The sequence below is a fragment of the Drosophila teissieri genome, chromosome 2L (assembly GCF_016746235.2).
Source record: "Drosophila teissieri strain GT53w chromosome 2L, Prin_Dtei_1.1, whole genome shotgun sequence".
In the NCBI taxonomy this organism is placed as follows: Eukaryota; Metazoa; Arthropoda; class Insecta; order Diptera; family Drosophilidae; genus Drosophila; species Drosophila teissieri.
Window position 1 is genome coordinate 17,570,291 of NC_053029.1, and position 25,613 is coordinate 17,595,903.

Genomic DNA, 25,613 nt, shown 5'->3' on the forward strand with positions numbered 1-25,613 from the left:
CTTAACTCCTTTGAAACCAATATAATAAACTTAATCTTAAGTGCAAACCCGGAAACAATTTCTTAATATGATCTTTCAACTTTTGCCTTATCAAAATTACAATTTGCGGAAAATGTATACTTCAGTACTTCACTCGCCCTTAAATTCCCAGATATCAAATAGTTTTCCATTTCCTAATTCCAAACTGAACAAGCAATCTAGTCCACTTGTCTGAAAAATATAAAATAAAAGTTTCTCGCATTCAAATCTCCTTCTCGGTAACCACAAATTTTAAAAATAATCTGCAGCCAAGAGCGGGAATTTGAGATACATTTATTATGCAATTTAATAGCCCAAACCAAGTGCAAATAGTTTGCTGACAGTCGGTAAGAGGGGTGTTTGGATGAGTACCCCCAAAAACCAACGGCTCAATCAAGAGAGGACTTGGCCAGAGCAGAGTTGAACAACTAACAATTTGTTTGCCCGAGTGTGGGTCATTTGGGCAGTGGAAAGTGGAAAGTGACCATGAAGACCGGGCTGATTGGTGGGTCCTTTTGGTTACAGTTTGGTGAGCACCGAAACGGACATACTTTAAAATGTGTTGTGTTGTGTTGTGCTATGTTGTGTTGTTTTGGCCTAGGGCTAGGGCAAAGGTTTTTATTTATTGGCATATAAACCACAAATAGCAAACATGGCAAGATGGCAACGCACCCACAAAACTTTCGAGGGAACCCACAATACATAAATATTTCATGTCTTGACTTTCAATTTCGGTTTTTTCCTCATCTACGGTTGTGTCCTTTCTCGTTTCTCACTGGTTTGTTTATTTGTTTCGTATCGTTGCGAATGCGAAGGAATTTTTCGGAGGGGGTAACCACTTGATTTCAAAATGTTTTATTTATGCGCACGATTATTATTTTGGGTTCCTCGAAAATCCTTCGTGTCTCCCGGAATCTACCCACTTTTGCATGCTGTGGTCACCTAAAGGCATTTTATCATAATCGAATAGAGAATTTCGGGCGGGTGGGTCCTGATGGGGGTGGTGGTGTTGGTGGTGGTGGTGGTACGGAATGCAGTAACTGTGGTCATGGACTACTACCGCCTGATTGCTTCAATGGCTTCCTTTTCTTGATGCGGGTCCATTGTGCACATATATATCCACATATCTGCACGCATATATAAATATCCTTTTCCTTTCCCGGGGGAGTCTTTTGTGTTATAGTTGTGTTTTTAGTATTGAGACACATTTTATTACCGTATTTATTGACCATCATTTTATGGCATGTTAAGTCGCTTAAAAAGCTTGCTAAATTTTCAATTCCTTTATTGATCGGTCCCCCATCCGTTTATCTTTGTCGGTGGACGGACACAATTAAAGTAGGAATACATATTTAGTTATTTACTATTTTGCTTTGGTTAATTAAAGGTTTCCAACTGAGCTGAGCTTAATTAGAAAATCGTCAATTACATTGCAAAAGTGCCCACATTCCTGATTATCAAAATTAAATGAGATGCTTTTTGAACTTGCATAAATTCCATAATAAATATTTGTAAATTCTCTATGTAGCATTGAGTGGATTAAGTCCGCTTAGATTCAGATTCACTGGTAATTGGTCACCAAAGTACTTAATGCAATAATTGAGCTTACTTCAAGCTTTACGCGCTCCAGTTGCTGACTTTGTTTAATTGAAATACACCGGCACTGCACATTTTACATTTTATAATTACTTTTAATGCCTATAGCTCTTAATTTGAAATGTATTTGTCAAATGGAAATATATTATTGATATGGAATTTATTTTTAATATACAAGCAGCCGGCTTGTAAAAGCTTTAAAAACTTTTGAAAGTAGAACTTAATTACGGTTTAATTCCTTTAAAGCCCTTCGAAACGAATTGACCTCTGATAAATATTACAAAAGCCATTATCAGTACTTTAAATGTCAAATAAAATAATTTAAATACGGTTCCGTGTGAGGTAAAAACCCAATTTCAATGCCATTCAAATTGGGTCAATTGATGTTTTCAGCACAATGGAAAGCAAGTCACACATACAAATAGATAATTGAGTACCGTTATCCACGTGAATATACCAAGGTCAGGCCAAAATTTTGCACAAGAACTCCGTTTTTTCGACTAACCATTAAAACTAATAACTGTTTTACAAGCGTTCGACTGCACACGGAATGTGTGAAGTTTCGTTGGCCAACGGCCGACATATGGCCAAGTTTAGCCAAGTTTAGCAGGACTGAAGAGTGAGTAGTGGGTAGATAAGAGCCAGGATTACCCAGCTGCACATGTCTGACGGCCATTAAACCTAATGACTCTGGCTAGACAAACTTAATGGGTTGACTTTATGCCATTATGCGGCAGTCAGTCTTTTGCCCGAACGATCATTTACTCGTACGTACATATATATTATATATGTATATGAATTATTTTTAATAAACAAAAAATTACGTTTTTTCGACAAGTTTTAAAAGTTTTTTTGTCATTTTGATTTTCAGAATTATGAGCTTTTCATATTTAGTTTTCATATTTGTGTCCTAACAAACATCAGGCGATTATTTGTTCAAATTTTATTTGATTTTGCTCGTTTCTCCTCTGATGTAATCTGTGCAGCGCTGGATTATTTATGAATTTACCGAGCAAATGCCATGCATTTAACTTTAATTATGCAAATTGAATTCCATTCATGCATAAATAGACCGAGACACTCGTGCCCTGACAGCTTGACTTTGTTCTCTCTGACTGCCACTCACAATTTGCATTTACTTTTGAATTTTTATTAGGAAATTAGCACTTATTCTAATGTTTTCAAACTTTTGATCTGCTGTTTGCCAATCCAAGCTATTGAGAGATGAATATTAAAAATGCTAACATAAGCTGTAGCAAGTCAAGAAGAAAATGTTCTGGAGTTTCAAATGCATCAAAGCACATGAATATAAATATGCAATGCTTGAAATACGGAGAAATGTAAATTTTTTATTACTTAAACATCAGGTTTATGCTTGAAGGGCGTAAAAGTTATTTTTTGAAAGTCAAGTTGACTCGCAGTTCTGTTCTGCTCTCTTTCTACAATTCTCTTGTCCAAATTGCCAATAAAAAATGTGTAAAATCTTTATTCAGGTTTGGTAATAAATAATGCAAATAAATAAAAATGAATATGTTGATTTGACCACCAATGTTAATAGTTATTAAGCAATTATACATTTTTGGCCTATTTTGCTGGTTATTAAATTGCTGCAAATGTAATGCTGCATTTAATGCCATTATTGAAATTCGAATGGCGTGCAGAAAATTTGTTAATTAAAGTGGCGCAATTTTCGGCTTGTTTATTTACTGGCACTACAGGTATTTATTTTCATTTCTGTTTATTTCTTTATCGATTTTACCAAAGCCCATTGACCAAATTAACAATGCAAGGGTGTTTAAGTACACTAGTGTGGTTGTTCCATTTTTTTTCGTTTTGTTTGAACGGTTTGAAATGTAATGCGTCTAATTCAATGGAGTAATCAGAGCCTATGCTCCTTGATTAATGATGCAGATTAAATGACTCGCATAGCACTAGTTGTTTGTTTTTATTTCATATGGTTTGCTTATTTGGAATTTCGTTTATAGCCTTTTATATTAGCTTAATTGCCATTGGGCTTTGCATTGACTAAACATAATTTGCATGAATTAATAATGAATTGACCGAAACTCTGGCTTAAATAATGGAGAATTCATTAAATACCACTTTATTGTGGAACGCACACATTTGAATAAATTTTACGTAGATAAAAACAGCTACATACTATATACGAACTAATAATCCAAAGACAATATGAGAAAAGCAAATAAATAATAAGAAATAGTACAATGGTAGTGCCCGGAATACTGACTTTAATCCGTGTGTCATTTTGACCTAATTAAGCAAGTTTTGACTCTTATTTCGAGCATAGCTCCTGCACAAAAACCCTATTTCGAAATGTTTTGACACTTTTTTATCTGTATTTCAAGTGCCAAGTGTCTAGCTGTCAGCACACAAAAAAAAGCAAGGACACCTCCTATCAAGGAAAATCTGTGTCACAGCTGCTATTTAAATTCAGCATAAATGAAAGCTGGGACCAGTGTGGCTCACTTCTAACCTGAGCAGTATCGTACAATGCTTAACTTTGGATCAAATTAGGCCTGCCAGCTGATTTAATTTATCCACTAAATTTCTTGGGTTCAACTTAACCAAATGCAATTAGTCTTTGTGCTAGGTGAGTGGGTGGCTGTAGGCTGATTGGGTTTGGCTTTCGGTGTGGCCGTGCATAAATCATGAAACCAAAAACAGAAATTTACAAACGGACAGCGGAGACGTGGCAGTGGTGCATATATAATGGCTTAGAAATTGCTTGACACAGCGCACAAAACGGTCATTGTGTGTGCGCCTGGTGAAACTGCAACGCATAAATCTCGGAGATTTGAAATCTCATTGACAATTGGAAATGTGACCAAAATCATGCATTTCCGTCGCCATCTCCGACCAGAACAGAGCAGACCATACCATACCATTCCAGACCAGGCCAATGCAACCCAGCCCAACCAACCAACCAACCCATCACCCACCCACGAAAACCATCTCTGTCTGCGTTGGGCCGGGCCAATTGAAAATACATTTTACACAATTACAAATTGCAATGAAATTGATTTATCACGCACAACTGCACGAAGGTCACGCAATCCTCATAAATTTTGACACACCAGAAGACATGGAGGCTGTTCGGGATGGCTTTGGTTTTGACCAGGCAATTTGCCACAGTTTTTGGCCCTCTGCGTCCACAATTTACATACATATTAGGCTTATTACTGTACGCCCATTTCAGCCGCCGTCCGATTTCAGCCCCCCCTCCTCCGAACCCAGTCCCTCTGCTCTGGCATTCTATTTAACGCTTTTAAGTACATGAATTATGCGCATTGCACTTTGGCACAAACATCACTCGTCGTGGTGTGTGTGTTTTTGTGTCCCGCTTGGTGCACATTTTATTATCAGCAGCATTAAATTTTATAAAATATGTATGTTCGTACGTTTGGGTTCGCAGCAGAAAGTTTTCAACGCTCGTAGACTACTGGTTGATGACCATAAACTATGCGGAGTAATTGGGGAGATCCCATCCCGGCCTACGTGATGCTCCAACGTGGGTGCCCCCCAAAAAAAAAGGAAAATATTTGAAAAACTGACCGCTGAGGAATTTGAGTTTAAATTCTTGTCTGGCATGTTTGACATAAGCATTGAATATTTACATATTTGGGATTACGCCCTGAGTTAACTTGTCTACATTTAAAAGCCTATCAATACTATTCAGAAGTCAGATGGAACAAACGATAGAAATAGGAGCTTGGCAAAGATATTATATCAAATACTCATCATACAGAAATATAAATAATACAGAAACTATAAAATAAATATTAGTTTTTCATATTTATTTTACCTTTAAATTAAAATCTTTTCTTCTTTTAGTTCGCATCGCTCACATCTTCATAAAAATTTTAAAAATACAGAAATATAAATAATACAGAAACTATAAAATAAATATTAGTTTTTCATATTTCTTTTATCTTAAAATTAAAATCTTTTCTTCTTTTAGTTCGCATCGCTCACATCTTCATAGAAATTTTAGTTAGCTAGCCAGCAGGATCTTAAATTTGTACCTCGAACACTCATTAAGCTCCTGTTTAATGAAATTATCCATAGTGGTTCCCCGCTCAAGCCCTCAACTCGAGTTTGTCCAGCTGCCATTTTCCGGACTCCTTGGCGGGTCCATTACCACAGGGGAAGCCATGGGGCGAATGAGCAGCGGCATGTGAGTGAGTGTTTGTTGTGAATAAATGATAATCCTGGTATTTGTCCGCTCCCATGAATCGCATCCATTCAGCAGGGGACAGACTTTCTGTCGGATTTCAAACTATCCAACTCCGTTGGAGGATGCAACGCGACAATGGCCTGACCACTGCTGCAATGTCCTTTGAACTCCTTTTCTCTGATGTGGCGTCCTCATTGTTGCGCCCATTTTTACTTTTATTGCGTGTTGCGCATACTTCTATGCTATTTATTATTGTAAAATATTTTGTAAGGCATACCCACGAATGCATGATGAATGAAAATTCTTCTGAGTACTGCTATGAATGTTAAGTCGGAATTATACGGAACACTGTAAATCAAATTATTAAATTATGTGGTTACAATAAAAGTTAAAAAATAAGTTAAATTTAAAAATTTGGCTTAATAAAGACAAGCTAAAGAATCGCGTTAAATCCTTCCTTTTTAAATCCAGAAAAACGAATTTTTGTGAGTTTTATTTTTAAATCCTGCCTACATCCCTGCAAAACGCATTCGTCACTACGATGGATAATAAATTGATCATGTTGGGTTAATGAAAATCGTTTTGCACTGGGCCTGAAATTATCAAATGCAATTTAATTACGCATGCCAGAATTGCATTTATATCAATGATGCTGCCCTAATGGAAAATAATTGAATATTTGTCATGCATTTCACCTGCAAACACATGGCCTTCAACACATACAATCGTGCACTTACACATACGCACCGCTGAACTTCCTGAAAACAATCAAATTGAGGTCATTTTTGTAAATTGTTGTTCCTGCAATTGATTGTTGTTTTTGGAGCAGCTACCGCTTTTGTGTTGCTGTTTTCGCTTAAACCTATTGAAATATACTCGATTGGTTTTCATTAAGCTTCCAATGAAGATAATAACCCCCCATTTCGCCTTTGTGCTCATTAATTGTAATCAATCGAATTAGTTAACGTCGTTTGCTTTAATTGGAAGGGAAGACAAATTTAACATTGTTAGCAAAATCGTTTGATTCTTAGACTTGAAGTCATTCTATAATTGGTATTGGTGTCCCTATAATAAATTTAACCAATGATGGAAGTCGTTTTAATTACTATTTATTATAATTGGATCCCTCTACCGGCGGTTAAAATAAATGTTTGAAATATTTGTTAGTTGTTCACTTTTCAAGATTAACAGCTTTTATCCTAGACTCCTTTGGTAAAGCTTTTAACAAAACTTATATTTACGCAAGACACCCACCACTATCGATTTATATCGATTTATTTATCGAATGGTCACCCTACTCAGATTTTCCTTTTGTTTTTAGTTTAAAGCACTGTTTGATGGTTATTACGAACTTTAAATATAATGTTACATATTATAACTTTTTATAAAGCATTTAAATTATTTTAAAAAATGTTCGACAAACTACAAAAGTCTTTGAAAGAAATAATAGCAGCCCTTTTTTAAAAATACTTAGATTAATTAAAAATATCGAACTAAATCTTAGTTAGTGGATACTCACAGAAATACCGCATTTATTAAAAAACCTAAGTTGTGTTATTTTTTAAATTAACGATCTTTTGCGGCAATCGCACCTCGGTGCCATCGCAATTTCTAAGGATGCCGGGCGTTGCCATCCTGATTTCTAAGGATGTGAATCGATAATACATACATATGCGCCAAAAGCGAATTAATTTCAAAGTGCGATGTAGGCAATTAATTATTTATGTTAATATTGGTAGGCTAAACCAGTTAAAGAAAATTACAATGTGTTATTATTACTAATTTTTGAACTTTTAATGTTTTTGTGAACAATCTTTTTAAACGAACCGCACTTTGTTAAAGCAAATCGTATTTTAAGGGATTTAACATACAATATACAAATTCAAACTGCGAGAAGCGTGTTTGACCAATTAAATACAAACTAAAAAAAAAGTTACTTTATGGATACCAGCGGATTTTTGTACTCTGAGTTTTTGGCAAATTGACAGAAAATTTACAAGAATAACAAAAATGTGAAAAATATCAAAACATTTTTCAAAAGTGGCAGTTTGTGGGCGTTAGGGTGGGCGTGACAAAAAGTGTTTTTGCAGATCGATAGAAATATACAATACTAATAAAAAAAATTTAAAAACTACCTGATACCCGTTACTCAGCTAGTGGAAGTGCGAAGGAGAGTCTTCAACACTGACAGTTTTTGGCGGTTTGTGGGCGTTAGAGTGGGCGTGGCAAACAATTTTTTGGCAAATCGGTAAAAAAAAAATCTAACACAAAAATGAAAAAATATCAAAACATTTTTTAAAAGTGTGGGCGTGGCAGTGATGGGCGGTTTGTGGGCGTGGCAAGATGAATCGATAAACTTGCGCCCTTTTACTCTACGAGTAAAGGGTATAAATATCAAAACATTTTTTAAAAGTGTGGGCGTGGCAGTTTTGGGTCTTTTGTGGGCGTTATAGTGGCCGTGACAAACTTGCGCTGCATCTATGTCTGTGTAGTCTGAATGTAGAATCTTAACTTTCTAAACTTTTATAGTTCCTGAGATCTCGACGTTTATACGGATGGACAGACAGACGGACGGACTTGGCCAGATCGACTCGGCTATTGATCTTGATCAAAATTATATATTCTTTATATGGTCAGAATCGCTTCCTTCTGCCTGTTACATACTTTTCAACGAATCTAGTATACCCTTTTACTCTACCAGTAACGGGTATAACTACATTACGAAGGAAAGAATTAGGTATTGCTTTTAATATCTCCCAAAGTAATTGTAGTTTTTAGTAACCTTTAGTTCATAAACAGATATGTCTGTTGTAAAAGTTGCACCGAAGTTTATAAAATTCACACATAAAACTTTTTACAGCGTTTTCCTTGATTGCCCATTTGATATTCATTTATGCCTCAAATCGATTCAGCACAAGCAGCGACTCTTTTTAAACCCAGAAACAATTTCAGTGCCATTTCGAAATGGCAATCCTACCTTTTTCCCATTTATTTCTGTGCCGGTTGAATCCGTCAAAGCCAGCACCATTGGCATTGTTGTCACTGCTACCATTGAGATGACGATGATGATGATGACGACGATGCCTGCAATTGCATAATGCATGGATGACGAGATTCCCACTAGCACATTGGCCTATGAATATTCAGTCCGGAATTCGCATACCGACAGGGCAAACTGTTGGTCAAGTGTTGACAATGGCGCCAATCTTCGCCACAAAAGCGGATGTCTTTATAGGCACTTAGAGCCTCAATCGACATGGATGACAAAACGCATAGGGCAAGTACACAAAACAAAAAGAACACCTCATTTCGCGTGGAGCACGGATTTTCCAGATTATCTCATTCTTTTAGGCCTAAGAACAAATTATTAAAGTTATTAAAATTACTTAAAGGTGTACACGAGAATGCCACAATTCATTCAAACATTAAATGTGTTCGTTTTCAAATGATAGTTCAAAACCAAACGTATTGTAATGCCGTTCGATATAATCCATATAATCACGCTTTTCTGTAATTGCAATTGTAAGTGTAATGTGACTCAACGCTGATGAGCAGAGAACCTGCCGTGCAATGTCACTTGCAACTAAAGGATGCATGTCCTTTCCCCCCCTCGACGGCTTCCTGCCGTTGTTTGCTCTTTAACTGCACAATGACAAGGCAATCTTGACACTTGTCAACTCTCTGCTTTCCCGTGCTCTCTTCGTCCTTATCGACACGATGTTCTGTTGGCTTTCCTTGTCCGTCATTAGTGTACTGACCTAATGGCCAAAGCCTTATCAATCGTTCTCATATGTGTGCAGTAGGAAACATGGGACCATGCTCGATGAGAATTTATTTAGTGAGCTTAACCTTAGATACTTATTTGTGCAAATGTACTTGCTTAACTTGGTGACGATTGAAGGAAATACCGTGAAATAATATGTAAGCTGTTACATGATTAGCAAAGAAGAATATGGCCTTATAATCCGCAATGCAAATGTAGTTCATAAAGATTTGAGGCGTTAAAAAAGTTATGCAAGACTTTGTTGGCGTTATTTTAAAGTGTACATTAAACTTTATGTCACGTTATCTTTCCGTACTTTTTACTCTAGTCTAGGCCAAATTTTCGGAAGTCCAGTGAAACCCGTCAAACCAGATCAATGATTCCATCAATTTCCGCTAGAGGTTCCAGTTTTAAAGCCATCGCTGACCCAACTCGGCCAAAAAAAGTTCACAACTTTTGTTCATCGATTATAAGCCATCTGCAGTGACGTTTTTTCGATGTCATCGAAAAATTGGAGCCCAGTAAAAAGAAAACCAATAGGTTCTTCGCATGTTGGAACGAAGAGCCCTAGACCCATAAATCATACCTCCCCATCATCAGTCAGCAGGACAATGGACAGGAGTCCTCCCGGAACCCAGGACAAGTGGTGTGCCACGCCCCCAATATTTGTGGGATGTGGGTGAAAGGAGTTTGTTCCTCTGAGCCTGTCCATCAAGGTTACCAACAACAAGGTAAATCGCCCGGCATTTCTTCAGGAGTTGTCAACTTCCAGTTCCATGGACATCGCGCTTTTGTAGCAGATAATTGATTAGGGATATGCCAAAATCGGCTGACAATGAAGGAGCTTTCACCCGGTTTTCATTACTCCCAAGGCTAATGTGCGGTTCATTGAATCTAATTTCGTAATTAAGCTTGTGAATCTGCGGCTTAGCCAAAGCAATTATCGATTTGCTTTGAAAATCGAATCTATTCATAGCCCCGAGGCGTTGAAGCAGTTGCCATAAATTTGAACCCGAAAACAATTTAACATTAATCGCAACGTTTTTGGCAGGGGTTAGGGGATGGGCTTTCTCATTTTCATTTGTTTCAAAAAAGTGGGTCAAACTAATTGAACATGGCTGGGCCAAGGGGTGCCATTGAAAAGATAAATTAGGTAAAGTGCCCGACCGATGGGCTCAAAAGGAAATCTGGCCAAAAGCTCTTTCGCCTAATTAAAACGAAAGTGCAAAATGTATCCAATAGATTGCGGAGCGTTTTCAGCAAAACGAATCCCGCCGAAGTAAGCTTATGCTGGTCACAAAAACATTGTCACAACTTTTCGTGCTTATCGTATAAAATCCGATGAAAGCTGCGTGCACAAGTGTTTTTTGATAAGATTTTCGTACATTCTTTTTATCAATTCCACTCTAATAGTAAAATTTAAAATTTAATAAGCAGTACCATATAACTTTAACATTTTACAAATGATGTTCTTTGCTTTATAAATTGTAACTGTATATTCAAGCTACACAGGTGTAATAAAATTGTCCCTCATTGCCAAATCATGCAGCAAATTAGCGGTTTTATATTCCAAAAGCAACCACAAAGCCGACACAAATCGACAATACCAAAAGCCAGAAATTGACAGGGCTATTTTGTTTGACAAGAAATAATACCAGCAATTACTAATTAGCAGAATTGGCTCCTATATAAATTAATTCAATTCTGACAACGGGCTAATGAGAACATTTTCGCATTCGAAACATAATGGATGCTGGCATTAAAGGGACAAATGTGAGAGCAAAAACAACAAGCAAATGCGTCAGTGTCATTGTCAGTTGGAGAGAAATTATACAAGGACACAAAAGGACACGTACGGGTGCCATAATTTACCGGGAAGCAAACGCCCATGAAATGGCCGCCAGTCCATAAATTATGCCACTTCCCCTGCCGAAATGGCTCTGACACTCGATTCTCAGTTAACTGCTGGCCTTTAGACTTTAGCCAGATCTGACATAATTAATGACCAGACTTCATCGTATTGTTTTTCCCATTTTTGTGTTTGTGTCTGCAAAATTGATATGCAATTAAAGCCGAGTGCGAAGCTGAAACTCTAACCGATCCCAATTTAATTAAATCACATCCGAAAGTCCAATAAGCCCTGCAGCCCTGGAAACGATTTGTCGGCTATGAACGTGAACCAGAACGTGGTAGAAAGGACATTATAGAATATTCGAAACATGTTAGCTTGTTAAAACTTTTTACACGCTTTGGGTTGCTCACGTTATTTACGCTCACTGGGCAGCCATACATGAAAAATTCGGGTAAAGGACTTGTGGTCACAACGAAATGAAGCTGATGTGCCAAGCGACTATAAAACGAAGCTAGCCAACTGTGAGAAAACAAGAAACCAATAACGGAAAGATGAACCTATCAGAAGATGAACACTTTGATTTGAGCCCAGAAAAGACAATGCCCTTTTTACATATAAGAGTGAAATTTTTTGCTAGGTATTAATGTTTTGCATGTGTTTCCTTAATTTTAAGGATGTATTTAATAAAAACAAGAAAACTAATAGTATAAAAAATAAAGACTTAATTCAAGAATATACGTTCTATTTTTGAGTACTTTGGGTTTACGTTTAGTGTTAATAGTTTATACACGTATCTATTTCGTTACCATAAACATATAAAAGATTCACGCGGACATTGCCAAAATTGTGTACGGGAAATTGACAGAAAGGATAAAAACTGGCACCAATCCAAACAGTAAAATGGAAATGGCAACTGACACTCGATGTCAACCTACTTTTTTGGTACTTATTTTGGATTTTTTCTTATTGTCATTCTTGTCTTTGTTGTTGCACTGGTGACCGTAGTAAACAGCAGGTGGAGGTGAAGGGGCGAACTCAAATAGGTTTTTCTCTTAGAAAATTTATGGCCACAGGGTTCCGCAAGCGGAAGTGCTTTTATAAACTGAATTTAGAACTCATTGCATTTATTCTATAATGGTATTTTTAAAGACATAAATCAGTTTTGAGCCCCTTTAGAATAGCTTTTATCTGAAACAATATAACTTGAAACCCATAATGGAATACAAATTATCTAAGCACCCTGTTTTAAAGGGAAAAGGAAACGAATTTTGATGTTGCGAAATACTACCGATGGCATAGCCCTCGGGGTTTTTTGGCTGACAAAAAAGTTGCGAACTGCCAAAAGTTGATTATGTGCTTCAAGGCGCTCGACTCGATTGGAAATTCTTTTCTGGTCTATCTGTCTCTAATTGAAGTGCGTTCATATAAGTTCTCGAAAGTTTTTGGCAGTCTCCACCAACGGCTATCGGTGAAGAAAGAGTCAACAGCGGAAAACAGGCCGCAATTTTGGGCTGCTCATAATTTCAAATGCAAATGAAATGCGCATAGCCAACATTTTGCGGTTTTTCTGGGGCTCACTTTCCGCCCACTTGAGCCGGCAGACGTGACGTTGTTGATACACTTGGGAAAGCTAAATAAATATCATTTTTCGCAAGCAAAAATGTTTAGTGCTGGTTAACCTGATCGGTGTATTTAACGTGAACAAGTTGTAAGGAACAATCTAAAAATAGACTGATAAAATAGTTTCGGACCACTTTTTTCAGTGTTGAACCAACCACACACAAGTAACACTGCTTCTCATCCGGCAGATACGTGTTCTACAGCTGCCACAATTACGAGAGCATTAACATGAGGTTTTGGAGGATGGGTGCCCGCAAAAGCATGCTCGCAATTTAGCCAGCTTGCAGTGGCTAGAGCCTGGGAAAAATACCTGAAATGCCACTACTGAAAGTTTTCCTCTTTTTGCATTCCACCTTTTGTCAGTACAAACTGCAGGCAACTACACTCCGAAAGGGCCCTCCATCATACGCTTCTCTAGTTGTTGGTTTTGCACCTCTCATTTTATTAAAAGGGCGGGTATATCATATTTATGAATATGTAAATAGTGAATGGCAGAACTTAAATTTGTGCTTCAGCACCGCAAGGACAAACAAGCTTTTTTACTTGCCGTGTAATTAATGCATTTTTAATACATTGAAAAAAGTATTATTAGCTTCATGGCCAAATCAGAAGTTTCACAACCACCACTTTCACCATTTCATTAGGAAAAGAGGTTTACAATAAATCCAGTATTACAAAAAACTTAAGTATAACGGGTATCTTTTAGTCGAAAAACTCTAACTTTCCGCTAGCAGTGGCGCTCCGTGTAAAAGTAAAACGCTGTTGAGTTCATTAAAAATTTGACTAAGTGCGTTGTCATCGTCATCATGGAAACCTCTGACCCTGTCTCCACATAAATGTGAACTGGTGCTTGGCATCCTGCACGTCCTTGCCAGAAGTTCTACGTGTGTGTGTGCTTATATGTGTGCATATATGCGGATGGTTTTCGGTGAGGATATGCTACTGATGTGCGGTAGGCGCGCTTGAACTTTGCCGCCTCGCATGTGTGTCTCTGTTTTTTTCTGTTTTTACGCTAACCAAAATTGGATTTTGTTGCTAAACGCAGACTGAATACTTCAACCGGAATTATGGCAAGATGAAGGGCCCCAAAAGTCAGTTTTCGAGGTTCATGCAATATGCAAGTAGATAGCTCTAAAGGGACAGTTTTAATAGATCTCATACTCATTTCCATTTTTAAAAAATTTAAAGATTTAAATACGGTACTAATTACTTAGTATTGTTAAGCTGAATCAACAGAAATTCCTTTTTGAAGCTTTAAAGATTTAAATAGTCTCTTAAATTCCTTTGCGTAGTACAAATATTTAAACTTAAAAACTGTTAACCTAATTTCAACATTTTTGGTAAATATAATTAATGCTAATATATTTAATCAAAATCAATTCGACGTATATTTACACAAATATACGAGTCCCTTGAATCAACAAAGCTACAAATACTATCAATGGGCATTGAAAATAATTTTAAAAACTCTTGATGTGTGAAAATCTCGATATTTCTCTTTTCGAGAGCTCTTTGAAATGTTCGGAAAACTCTCCTCTCTGTTGTGAACAAGCAGCACAAAGAAGATACGCGTGGGAAAATCAACGAGTTCCCTTGTGACAAAATCAATAGATAAAGGAAAATCCACGAAAACAGCTGTTTTAGACATTCAAAATGTAAACAAGGAGAGAGACTAAATATAGGACTCTCTTTCAAGAGCAAGGATTGTCCTGAAGAGAAGAGCTGGCATTTTACGTTTGCCAGAAATCCGATTCAGTTGTTCGCAGCTCTTCGACGTCGGCGGCTCGTGGCACGGAAAAACGGGAAAACCGCGGAAATTTTAACATCGCCCGTCCACACACACACGTACAGTCACAAACGACAGTGTGTTCCATATGTGTAATCAAACCGTTCGGAGCCCCGCCGTTTATATATAGAAAATTTCAACGCACGCAGCTCTGAGAAAAACTAAAATACGAAAATAAATTACGAAAATCGTGGCCACTTTTCAAAGGCGCACCGAAAAAATGAAATGAATAGAATCGCGCTTTCCACGGGCTCGCGTTAATCGCAGTTATTATCGTTATTATTATTCGCATTACGCATACGCCCCGTGTGCCGTTCGGCGTGTTTGTGTGCCTGTGTGCGGTGGAGAGCGAAAAGAAAAGCTCTGCTTGCGTCGCAGTCGACGTTGCGACTCCACCCAAAATTGTATATCAATTTTGAAGTGGTATTTCGTGTTTTTCAAAGTGTACCGCCTGCCTGCTTGACCAGAAACGGGGCCAAATGCCACGATATAGTCCCTAGGAACAATACCAGCGAGAATCGAATCGAAAAAAAACAAGGAAAATGCGAGAAAAATGTTTGGTTTATGCGAAAAGTTGATGACACATTTCGCTGTCATTTTGACCGCATTTTCTCTCTCCCAGCCGCTGTTGTTGTTGCTGATTTGCGGGCCGCATGGCGGCACCTTCCCCTCGACCTCCACCCACTGGGCGGAGGCCTCGGCGGCGGACGAAGCGTAAGTCTGTCATCTGCCACCCCCCTCAGGTGGTAATTGGTCAGCAGGATATTTACATTTAAGAGACACGCAAGGATTTTAATGTCGACAAAGGGAAAATGGGAATGGGGCTTTGAAAAGCAGTCAATTACGGGGCGTGCCCGCCACCCTCATCTCGTTGTCAACGTCGCTCGTTAATTTTTCGTACATTTATGCTAATTTCGTTGGCTGTCGCGCGGCTTTTTATTAGTCTACACAATATTCCCTGTGGGCACAAAATGGGCTTTTTCGACTGCCGGCTGTGAATAGGCTTATATTCAGGCGATTGCGGGTCAAAGTGGTTCTGTATTTTTTAAAACTTCAAAGTAATAATAAAGCCCTTAGTTATCGCTGATTTTCATGTTTTTTTAATCCGTTACATTCATAAAACATTAATTTATTTTGTAGTTTTTATCATAATTTCCTCATAAGTACGTTATTAAGTGCTTAAAAGTTTCCCATTTGATTTGGTTGAATAAAGAAATGGCCATCTGGGACTTGAATGTAATTATTTATTTTAATGTTCTACATATAAGTGGTTTTCGTTTTCATAAGATCTAAAGTTATATGACAACTATTATGAGTCTTAATAGCTAAACGAAACGTAGCTGAAAGGAAAACGGTTATTGATAATTCAACTTAAGTTGTTTTAATTACTGGTTTTCATTCAACAAAATTTCTCAGTATCAGCTTAAGACGTTTATAAGTGAAGGATATGCAAGTGTTTTGCTACTTGTGAATATTAAGCTGTGCCGCTAAGCTGCTAAGACAACCACTAACAATGATTAGTCCTTAGTTTGGGTTTCACAAACACAATCACTTAGGCATTTGCATTCATTGATTTTATCTACCAAAATCAGAGGACTAGATTCGAAGTTTTGTGATAAGCTCCACTTGGGACTTTGGTTAATTGAAACTAATATTATTGCACACTTTTCCCAATTATACATCAAACGAAAGATGATTGGAAGTAAGTGGTTAGATGTACAAATTAATGTATTACCTGAAAGTAAGGTATTCTTAAGGTCTAAATGCCTTATTTTATTTATTCCGTCATTTTTCGTTGCGTGTTTAAGCGTCTTGTCTCTTGTTTTGAACACTTCTATTTTACTTTGTGCGTCAGCATTTTTACTCATTATGGTCTCTAGACGTTTCTCCCCCGGATATTATTTCCCTCGCTAGACGGTCGCAATTTTTGTTGTGTTCCCCAAGTTTTTACTAAGTCACATGAAAATTGTATTTCTGACATGCTGACTTTAGCAATGACGTGAAAAGGTAGAATCACTGATGCTTATTTACGCTAAATGAATAATTTATCGGACATTTTGTTTGAGGCCACCAAACACACGGCTAAAAGACATACAATTAATTAAAGTAAACAGGGGACCTAGGGAAACCAAAATCTGTTGTGCTTGCTAACGATTTGCTGAAAGCTTGGGGCCCTCATGATTAATACGGTTCAAATGAATGGACCACATATAGTTTCAGTGATTTTGCAGTAAAAAGTAATATATAATGGTTTATATATCAGCTTTATATATACTCCATTGCAGAAATACGCAAGCAAATCTAAATGATTCATAAAAAGTTTAGCGGGCCACATAAATTATAATAAAGTAAATGTCCAATTAGCGAACTACATCATGGATAGATAAATAATCAAATATTAAAGACCAAAAACCCCATAATAAAATTTCCCCAACCAAATTAGCTCTACCAAATAGCCACAAAACTGCGGCATGGAAACGAGCAGAGACCGAAAATCGCTTTATATCCGTTCGCATTACAAGGAATATTTAATGGGAATTTGGGATTTTTGGCGCACTGCAGCCAGGCGAGCGTTAATAGAATATAGCAATTTATGCCCGAGGGAGCCGTAATAAAAATTCAATCTTAAATAGAAAATATTGTTCAAATTGAGATGGCCAAGTCCTATAAAATATGCGCGTATTAAAAGTTTTCAGAGAAATTTTCATGTGGTGACGAGATTTCATTTTTGGTAGCGATCCCATGAGCTCTGTAAGTGATACATTTTTCTCGAGTGCTAATGGTTTTCCCATTTTCCGTGGTCGGAGCTAACAAGGGCCACCTAAAACAATGACAAACGAGATACGACAAAGCAATATGGGCAAATTAATTGAACAACTCCAGAACGCAATAAAAGCCAGAGAGGCATCGTTCATTTTCAACTACCAACCAGCGGCAAAAACAATTTTACCGAGCGCCGACCGGGCCAAAACACTTGAGAGTGTGCGGGGAATATACGAGTATAGGGGACATGGGGGCACGTAGGGGCATATATCGGGGTGCTTCGGGGCTGGCGGAATAACTGTGTCAAAGGCAACGTTAGCGACAGAAGTAAAATGAAAATGGCCGAAACAGCGCCGCCGGCTGCGTCGGCGACATCAAAAGCTACGTCAAGAGATTTCCCGCACCGAAAAGAGCTGAAGAGCGGCAAGAAAATAGTGCGGTCATGCGCAGGCACTAGCACAGAATGCCTTTAAATGTTTATAGTTAATGCCAAACTCTCACGCGAATGGTTGTCAAGCAAATGCGTTGGCTAAATAAATTATTAACACGTTTTCAAATATACACTAGCAAACTCCACTATACAAACTCCTCAAAAACTTCATATAAACACGGTTAAATTGTACTTTTATCTTCGCAAATATATCTAATGCCAAATAGCCTTCATTGAGGTATTTCAAATTAATGCCATATTCCTAAATGGCCTTTACTTTTTTCGGATGAAATGTAAATTTCGGATTTCTCACTACTGATTGCCAAAAAGAAAATCTAATTAAAGTAATGATTATTATCCCCCCTACATTAAAATTTGTAATAGTTTCATTATTCTAAGAAAACCTTTTAAATTCGATAATAATTAGTTACTTAAATGTTTATATTTTCTTATTAGTGGTAGTTGGAGTTGTCTTGTGCAAGCATAATCCATCTAACTAATAATTGTGGAGATATTTTTGTTTTATTATTTCAACTTGCCAACTTACCAACCTGAATGCATTTCTCACAGAACCACTTAACGCCCACAACGTTCGCAACCAGTAGTTTCATTAATATTTGCTATTCGAATGCATTAACTAATGGAATCGGCCCGAAAACATATTACATTCTGAAGAGAAAGTCCGTCTTTTAAGGGAAAGGGAAAAGAGAGGGAAAGAGAGCGAAAAAGAGCGAAGGTGCGCGCGCAGGCACTTGTTGATTTCTCAACATGAAACAGCTGCTCGTGGTGAAACGCCGACTGCGCTGCCAGGAAGACGGCGTTGTCACATACATATTGCGAGCAGGTGTGCGGTGCAAGGAAGGTGCGAGCACCGCCCACAAACCACCCCCAGCTCCTATACACCACAGGCTAACATGTGCGCTAATTGAATTAGTGGAACTCGGACAGGTGGTTGGCACCTAGCTGGCGCAATTCTGACGTCGGGGCAGTGTTGTTTACTGTTTTGCACTTCGTGTGGATATAACTTACAAAGGAATTTAATTGGATTGCAAGTTTGGAGGCATATACAAAACAAGTTTTGTCAGGGGATAACCCCACCAATTAAGTACAAAAATGGGCTTTGCACTTTCAATGACTTGTTATTATTTTTTATAAAGTTAAAATAATTCTTATAACACAGAAGAACTCACATAAGAGGGAACAAATTATTCTAGAATGTAATATGTCCTATATTTATATGTACCTAATCTATGTACCATCTGTTCATTGCAGCGTCGGCAAGTGGGCCACCCAGTTCGGCGATGAGCTGTTCGCGCTGGCGCAGAAGATCACCAAGTCGCAGGAGATCAAGGAGAAGTACAAGGAGTACAATGCCCGTGTGGAGCTGAAGAACGGAACCGAGCTGATTAAGTCTATTACCAAAAATGTGGGCAGGATGCTGGCGAGGAAAATGGATGCGGTGCGGTGCATCCAGGAGCGGGCGGAATACGTCAACGAGAACTTTGAATTTAATCTCACTTATGCGCTGACTAACTTCACCTACATCTCTAGCAAGTATTCAACCTTTAATGGAAATAGTTCCGAGGAGCTGGAACCGAAAGAGGCTGAGTACGACTGGATGTATAGGAATATGGAGTTGAATCCGGATACACACTTCTACAATACGCCAGTGGACACGGAACACAGTTCAGTGCACGTGCCATCGAATATATGGGATCGATCGGAGCGTGTTCTAAAGACCATAATGTGGTCCGAGCATCTGGACGAGGTGTTTCGGCAGAACTACCAATCCGATCCGGCCTTATCTTGGCAGTACTTTGGCTCCGATACGGGAATCCTGCGTCACTATCCGGCTGCCCAGTGGACTGATACCAGACCAAATCGGGATGATGCCGACACCTATGATTGCCGCAAGAGGTCTTGGTACATTGAGACAGCCACCTGCTCAAAGGACATTGTCATCCTGCTGGATCATTCGGGTTCAATGACGGGTTTCCGGCATCATGTGGCAAAGTTTACCATTCGCAGCATCTTAGACACTTTCTCCAATAACGACTTTTTCACCATTCTGCGGTACTCGAGTGAGGTAAATGACATAATACCCTGCTTCAATGGAGCCCTCGTCCAGGCGACCCCCGAGAACATAGAGGTCTTCAACCAGCAGATCGAACTGTTGGACGATCCAGAAGGTTATGCTAATCTCACCTTGGCCTACGATACGGCCTTCCAACTGCTGCGAAAATACTACGATAGTCGCCATTGTGCCACCAATTCTACCTGCAACCAGGCCATTATGTTGGTCACCGACGGAGTGGCTGGAAATACCACCGAAGTCTTTCAGAAGTACAACTGGGGCAACGGCGAAAATGGAACCTCGCAGATGGACACCCGTGTGTTCACCTATCTGCTGGGCAAGGAGGTCACCAAGGTGCGCGAAATCCAGTGGATGGCCTGCCTTAATCGGGGATACTACTCGCATGTCCAAACTTTGGATGAGGTCCACGAAGAGGTGCTGAAGTACGTAGACGTCATTGCCACGCCCTTGGTGCTTCAGAACGACCAGCATCCGCCCACCTGGACGCACGCCTTCACCGACAAAACGGTTAGAGCCTGAACTCAAAAAATAATTTAATATGATTAAATAATATAAAGTCGAACTCCTTGGAATAGTTCTAGTTTGAAACAATATTTATACTTGTAGGCTTGATATCAAACTTGATATGAGAGTACAAATATGAATATTCCATTTCAAAACAACCATTTACAATATGAAAAAAAAACATGATATTATTATCTATTAATATATTATATTATATATTATTATACAGTACGATCCAAAAACGTCCAATGAGAAACGACCTCGCCTAATGATATCCGTGGGAGTGCCCGCCTTCGATCGCTTCTATCGCCACGCCAACCTCACCAATCCGAGGGCACGTCTGTTAGGAGTCGCAGGGACAGACGTGCCCGTGGAAGATATAGACAAGTTGACACTGCCCTACAAGGTGGGAAAATGAGTTTAGCCAAAATATTTGATACTAATTGGGCAGTATTTTACAGCTGGGTGTTAATGGCTACTCGTTTGTGGTGTCCAACAATGGATATGTTCTGCTGCATCCCGATCTACGACCCATTGGGGTAAGCTGAATCACATCAACCGGTGTACATGTGTATTTATTCTTATATCAACCACCCAGACCAATGGGAAGATGAATCCGAACTACAACAGCATCGACTTCACCGAAGTGGAGCACCTGTTCGAGGACCAAAGTCCGCGGGAACCGGGCGAATCCATTCTGCATATTCGCAGCGCCATGGTGCGCCACGAAGCCAATGAGTTCAAGAGCATATCCGTCAAGTTTCACTACGACAAGATGCGCCGTGTTTCCGAGGAGAAGCAGGACTACTTTTTTGCCCCCCTGCCCAACACCCCATTCACCTTGGGCATCGTAATGCCCACCGAATATGGCAAAACTTGGATCAAAGTTGGCGAGGAGGTTGACAAAAATAAGCACATGAAGATAAATATACCGGATTTCTTCATCGGCGATAACTGGAAAGTTCATCCGGATTGGTGGGTGTGAACCTGAATTTCCGAGAAATATTAATGCATTAAACATTTGATTAAATATACAGGGTTTATTGCAAATATCACTATCTGGAGGGTCATGAGTTTAAAACACCTGAGGCGGAGTTACGCGAGTTTCTGGGCAAGATGATGCAATTCGATTGGAAGTGGCCAGAGCAATATGCGGAGGATGAATCCGACTGGGACGACAAAGATGATCGTAAGTGAAAATGTGAAATTGTAGAATTATGCCGCACATGAGACCTGCAGTCAATGCTTATTATTATTCAGTCCAAGGATGAACACATTTCTCCATTATTGGGAAACATATTAATGATTAAACAAATGACTTTTGATTTCAGTGAACTGTGGCCGCAAAACGCTGGGTGATAATGCCTACTATTGCAACAAGGAGCTAGTGAACCTGCTCATCTTCGACGCCAAGGTAACGAATTCCAGCTACGGGGTTTGGCGGTTTGAGAGTGAAGAGGAACGCCAGTTGATAGAGCGTTTCGGTGCTGATCTGCGATTTGTGGCCACCATGAGTGGCCTGACCCGCTGGCAGTTTATTTTCGGAGAGGTTGAGGTGGACACGGATCGGGAATTCGGGGACTACCACACCACGGCCATCGACGAGACCTGGTACAAGAGTGCCATCCTGCAGCACCACGAGGACCGATCGGAGAGCTTCGTCTACTCGGTGAAGTACTACGATGATCCAATGGAGGACAGCGAGGTCAAGGTCACCGCCTCGCATGCGATCTTTCCGAGGGATGGTGGCAAGGAGGCTCCCGCCTGCGTAGTGGGCTTTCAGTTCTCCCACGCCCGGATGTGGGAGCGCTTCTTTAAAATCACAGGAGAGGATCATGTAAGTCGATAAACATAAAATCTTCACATTAAATTACTTATATATCTGCTGAACTTATAGTGCAACCATTGCTTGCCCATCTGCACTGATGACGACGTGGATTGCGTGGTAATTGACAATAATGCGTACATCGTGATTGGACAGAATATCAACACCACTGGCAAGTTCTTTGGCGAGTTCCACGGCGATGTTATGACTGCGATGGTGGAAAGGGGCATCTTCCTCAGCATAGAGGTATACGATTACCAGGAGCAATGCAAAGAGGAGCCAAAGGCGGGTAGCGATGGGCACGGCTTGCTACATGTAAGTCATAGAAATTTGAGTTTAATCGTATAAAAAACATTAAATGTCATATATTTGTTCCTACTCCAGCCCCTTCGATTGTTAAGTTTCGGCTGGAAGTGGCTAGTGGGTCGACTCTTTTTCCAATACCAGAGAATTCAATGGTGGGCTGACGGTGCGCCGTGTAAGTAGCAGATTGTCTCGAAAACATGCAGAACGAAGTTCCGTATATCCTATAATCTCAATTGATCCTTCTTTCAGTTATGGAATATACAGATGAGATTGAAGACGAGTACGTAGCCGTGGGTGATGGAGGAAAGGCTTCGGCTTCCAAGCCAAAAGATGATAGTGACGACGAAAACGCCATGTTCGATGAACCCGAACCAGATCCCATCTATAAGGCGTGTGACAAGCGCTCCACTCTGTATGCACTGCAGCCATCTGCTCTTGTGGGCATCAATGACTTTGTGGAAGCGCCTTCTACTCGACCCTTCTTGGTTAAGAAGATCCCGAACTCCAATCTGGTGCTGGTGGTGGTCAATGTCCTGATGCCGTCGCGTAGCGTTCGCCTGACCACCGAACCCCAGCGGTTGGAATACGATAAAGAATTCCCCTGCTATAAGCTCAACATGAGCTTCTACGAACGGCGACGCATCGAGGAGTGTTATACGGTACACGAAGATGTAAGTATTTTTGTATGGTATAGTAGATTCCTTAATAAGTTTGTAAAGGCCATGTCCATCTGTCGGTATGTCCGTCAGTCTGTTTGTCCGTATAAAAGAGATATCTAGATCTCGGGAACTATAAGAACTGTAAAGATTAAACGTGCGGACTCTGGAAACTCAGACGCGGCTCAAGTTTGTTTCACAAGATTGCCACGCTCGCTCTAACGCCTTTAAATGATTAAAATGAGATCATGTAATTAGAAAGATTTTTAATTATATTGTTTTTATTTTTGTTTAGGAGGAACTGTACACCTATTGCGGCAATGCCTCGCGGCTGGGTTTGACGCTTCAGCTAATGCCGCTGACCATAATTTTAGTGTTTCACCTGACGTACAGCTTTATGCGTTAGGTATAATGCACACAAAACTATACACTATACAACTATTATGTACTATACGCGACTACGATCGGTTTGTTATTTATACATATATATAAATATATTTTTTGTTTTCTATAGATTGTAAACCATGCCATATAGTCCAATACTTTGTCGAATGTTTAAGAACAACGCAAAACAAACAAAAACTGGCACAATCTTTGGAACTAAAACCACTATAAGCAAGAACAATTTCAACTTTTAGACTTACAAACTGCGCCAAAATTATGGAACTGGGTGTTACTTTATTTTAAAAATGTAGTGAATGATGAAGGCCGCTGTAAACAGAGGGGACAACTTACAGACCAACGATTTCACACGATGAGTTTCCTTGTTCCCAGCTGCTCTTCAACCGTTTCTTAGAATCTTAATGAATGCAATGTTTTTTTATATACAATACATACCTAACGCCTATAGAAAAAAACCCACGTTTCAATGACTATTTTGATAGATTAATATGGTGCAACCAATGCCAAATATTAAATGAATAAATTAGCAAATGTTAGTAAATGCGAACAAAAATAATTCGAATGACAATTATTTTTGTAATTTTATAAAACTTAGTTGATTTTTTACAACAATGAAAACGAATAAATATTATAATACACGTAAAAGATGAAAAAGCTAAAAAGTACACAAAACACTTCCTTTTGTAAAGAAATATTTGCCATTTCTCATCGCCGAATAGAATAACTATGGTTTTCGTTTTTGAACGCAGACTAAACCGGTTTATACAGATAATATTTAAAGTTAATGCGGCAAACATTTTTCGTATGTTTTCGTACTGTTTTGTAAAGTGTACTTTATTGAATATAATGTTTTTAAAACGGCAAGTTAACGCACAGATTTATAAAACCCAGTATAGGACCACCTGTAAAGTATGCAATACTTATTTAATACTGAGTTCGAAAACCCCATCTATAATTTACAGCACTCTTCAGGCCTTACACTAAGTCAAAAATCCTTAGCAAGATTTACACAGAAGATGGAAGGGGAAACCAAACCTTATATGAATACCAAAACCTTATTGCCTTTGTATCGTATTTCGAATGTGGAAACAATTTATAAACTTTATGAATTTATGCCTAGAAACCTAAAACAAAAAATGTAATATTATGATGAAGACAATTTAAATTAAGATTATTTTCAAGGAAATGAAATCAAAAGAAGACGGAGTTTTTAAAGGTGAGCTAAGATGATAGGCTGAATGGAAAAATGTAATGAAAACAGTTAACTATTAAATGTAATTTTTTAAACAAACTGAATTACTAATACTACCTTTATTTTTTGGAGTGTTTAAACGTTGTAAAATGTATAAAAATATGACATAACAAAATCTAGTAATAATGGTATACGTGGATTTGCTGCAAGTTCATCATCAAGTTAATGTTCTTTTCTATGAGTTATAGACTCTTTTAATCACATTTTATTAAATTTCGACACGTATACACAATGTATATGAAATGTCCACTAAAAATAAGAAACGATAAACATTTTAAATTTCCTTAGCAAAATAAATGAACTAATCGTCGACAAATATTAACAAGTTTTTTAATTTCAATGGCTTTTAATTGTAAGTTAAAAAGCAATATTTATTATTTAAACAACCCTCTTGAAATCCTTACAACCCAACTATTTTAGGCAATTGACTTTACAGTTATATTTGATGAAAATTTGGAGCAGAAAATCGGCGGAAAATGATTACCAATTTAATTATAAACGGTCCATGTAATGTTTGCATTATATAGCACCATAAATATTACGTTTTGTT

General features: G+C 38.6%; 1 protein-coding gene across 1 annotated transcript; it reads left to right on the forward strand.

The window, feature by feature from the left end:
- Positions 1-14,746: 14,746 nt before the first annotated feature.
- Positions 14,747-25,379, forward strand: LOC122612231 (voltage-dependent calcium channel subunit alpha-2/delta-3). Its single transcript, XM_043785698.1, has 12 exons — positions 14,747-15,544; positions 19,296-20,625; positions 20,852-21,028; positions 21,084-21,161; positions 21,221-21,597; positions 21,660-21,811; positions 21,954-22,459; positions 22,520-22,762; positions 22,832-22,925; positions 23,003-23,424; positions 23,705-23,815; positions 23,924-25,379. The coding sequence occupies exons 1-11, from the start codon at positions 15,384-15,386 to the stop codon at positions 23,813-23,815; spliced, it is 3,651 nt and encodes a 1,216-aa protein (XP_043641633.1). The 5' UTR covers positions 14,747-15,383; the 3' UTR covers positions 23,924-25,379.
- The last annotated feature ends 234 nt before the right edge of the window (positions 25,380-25,613 follow it).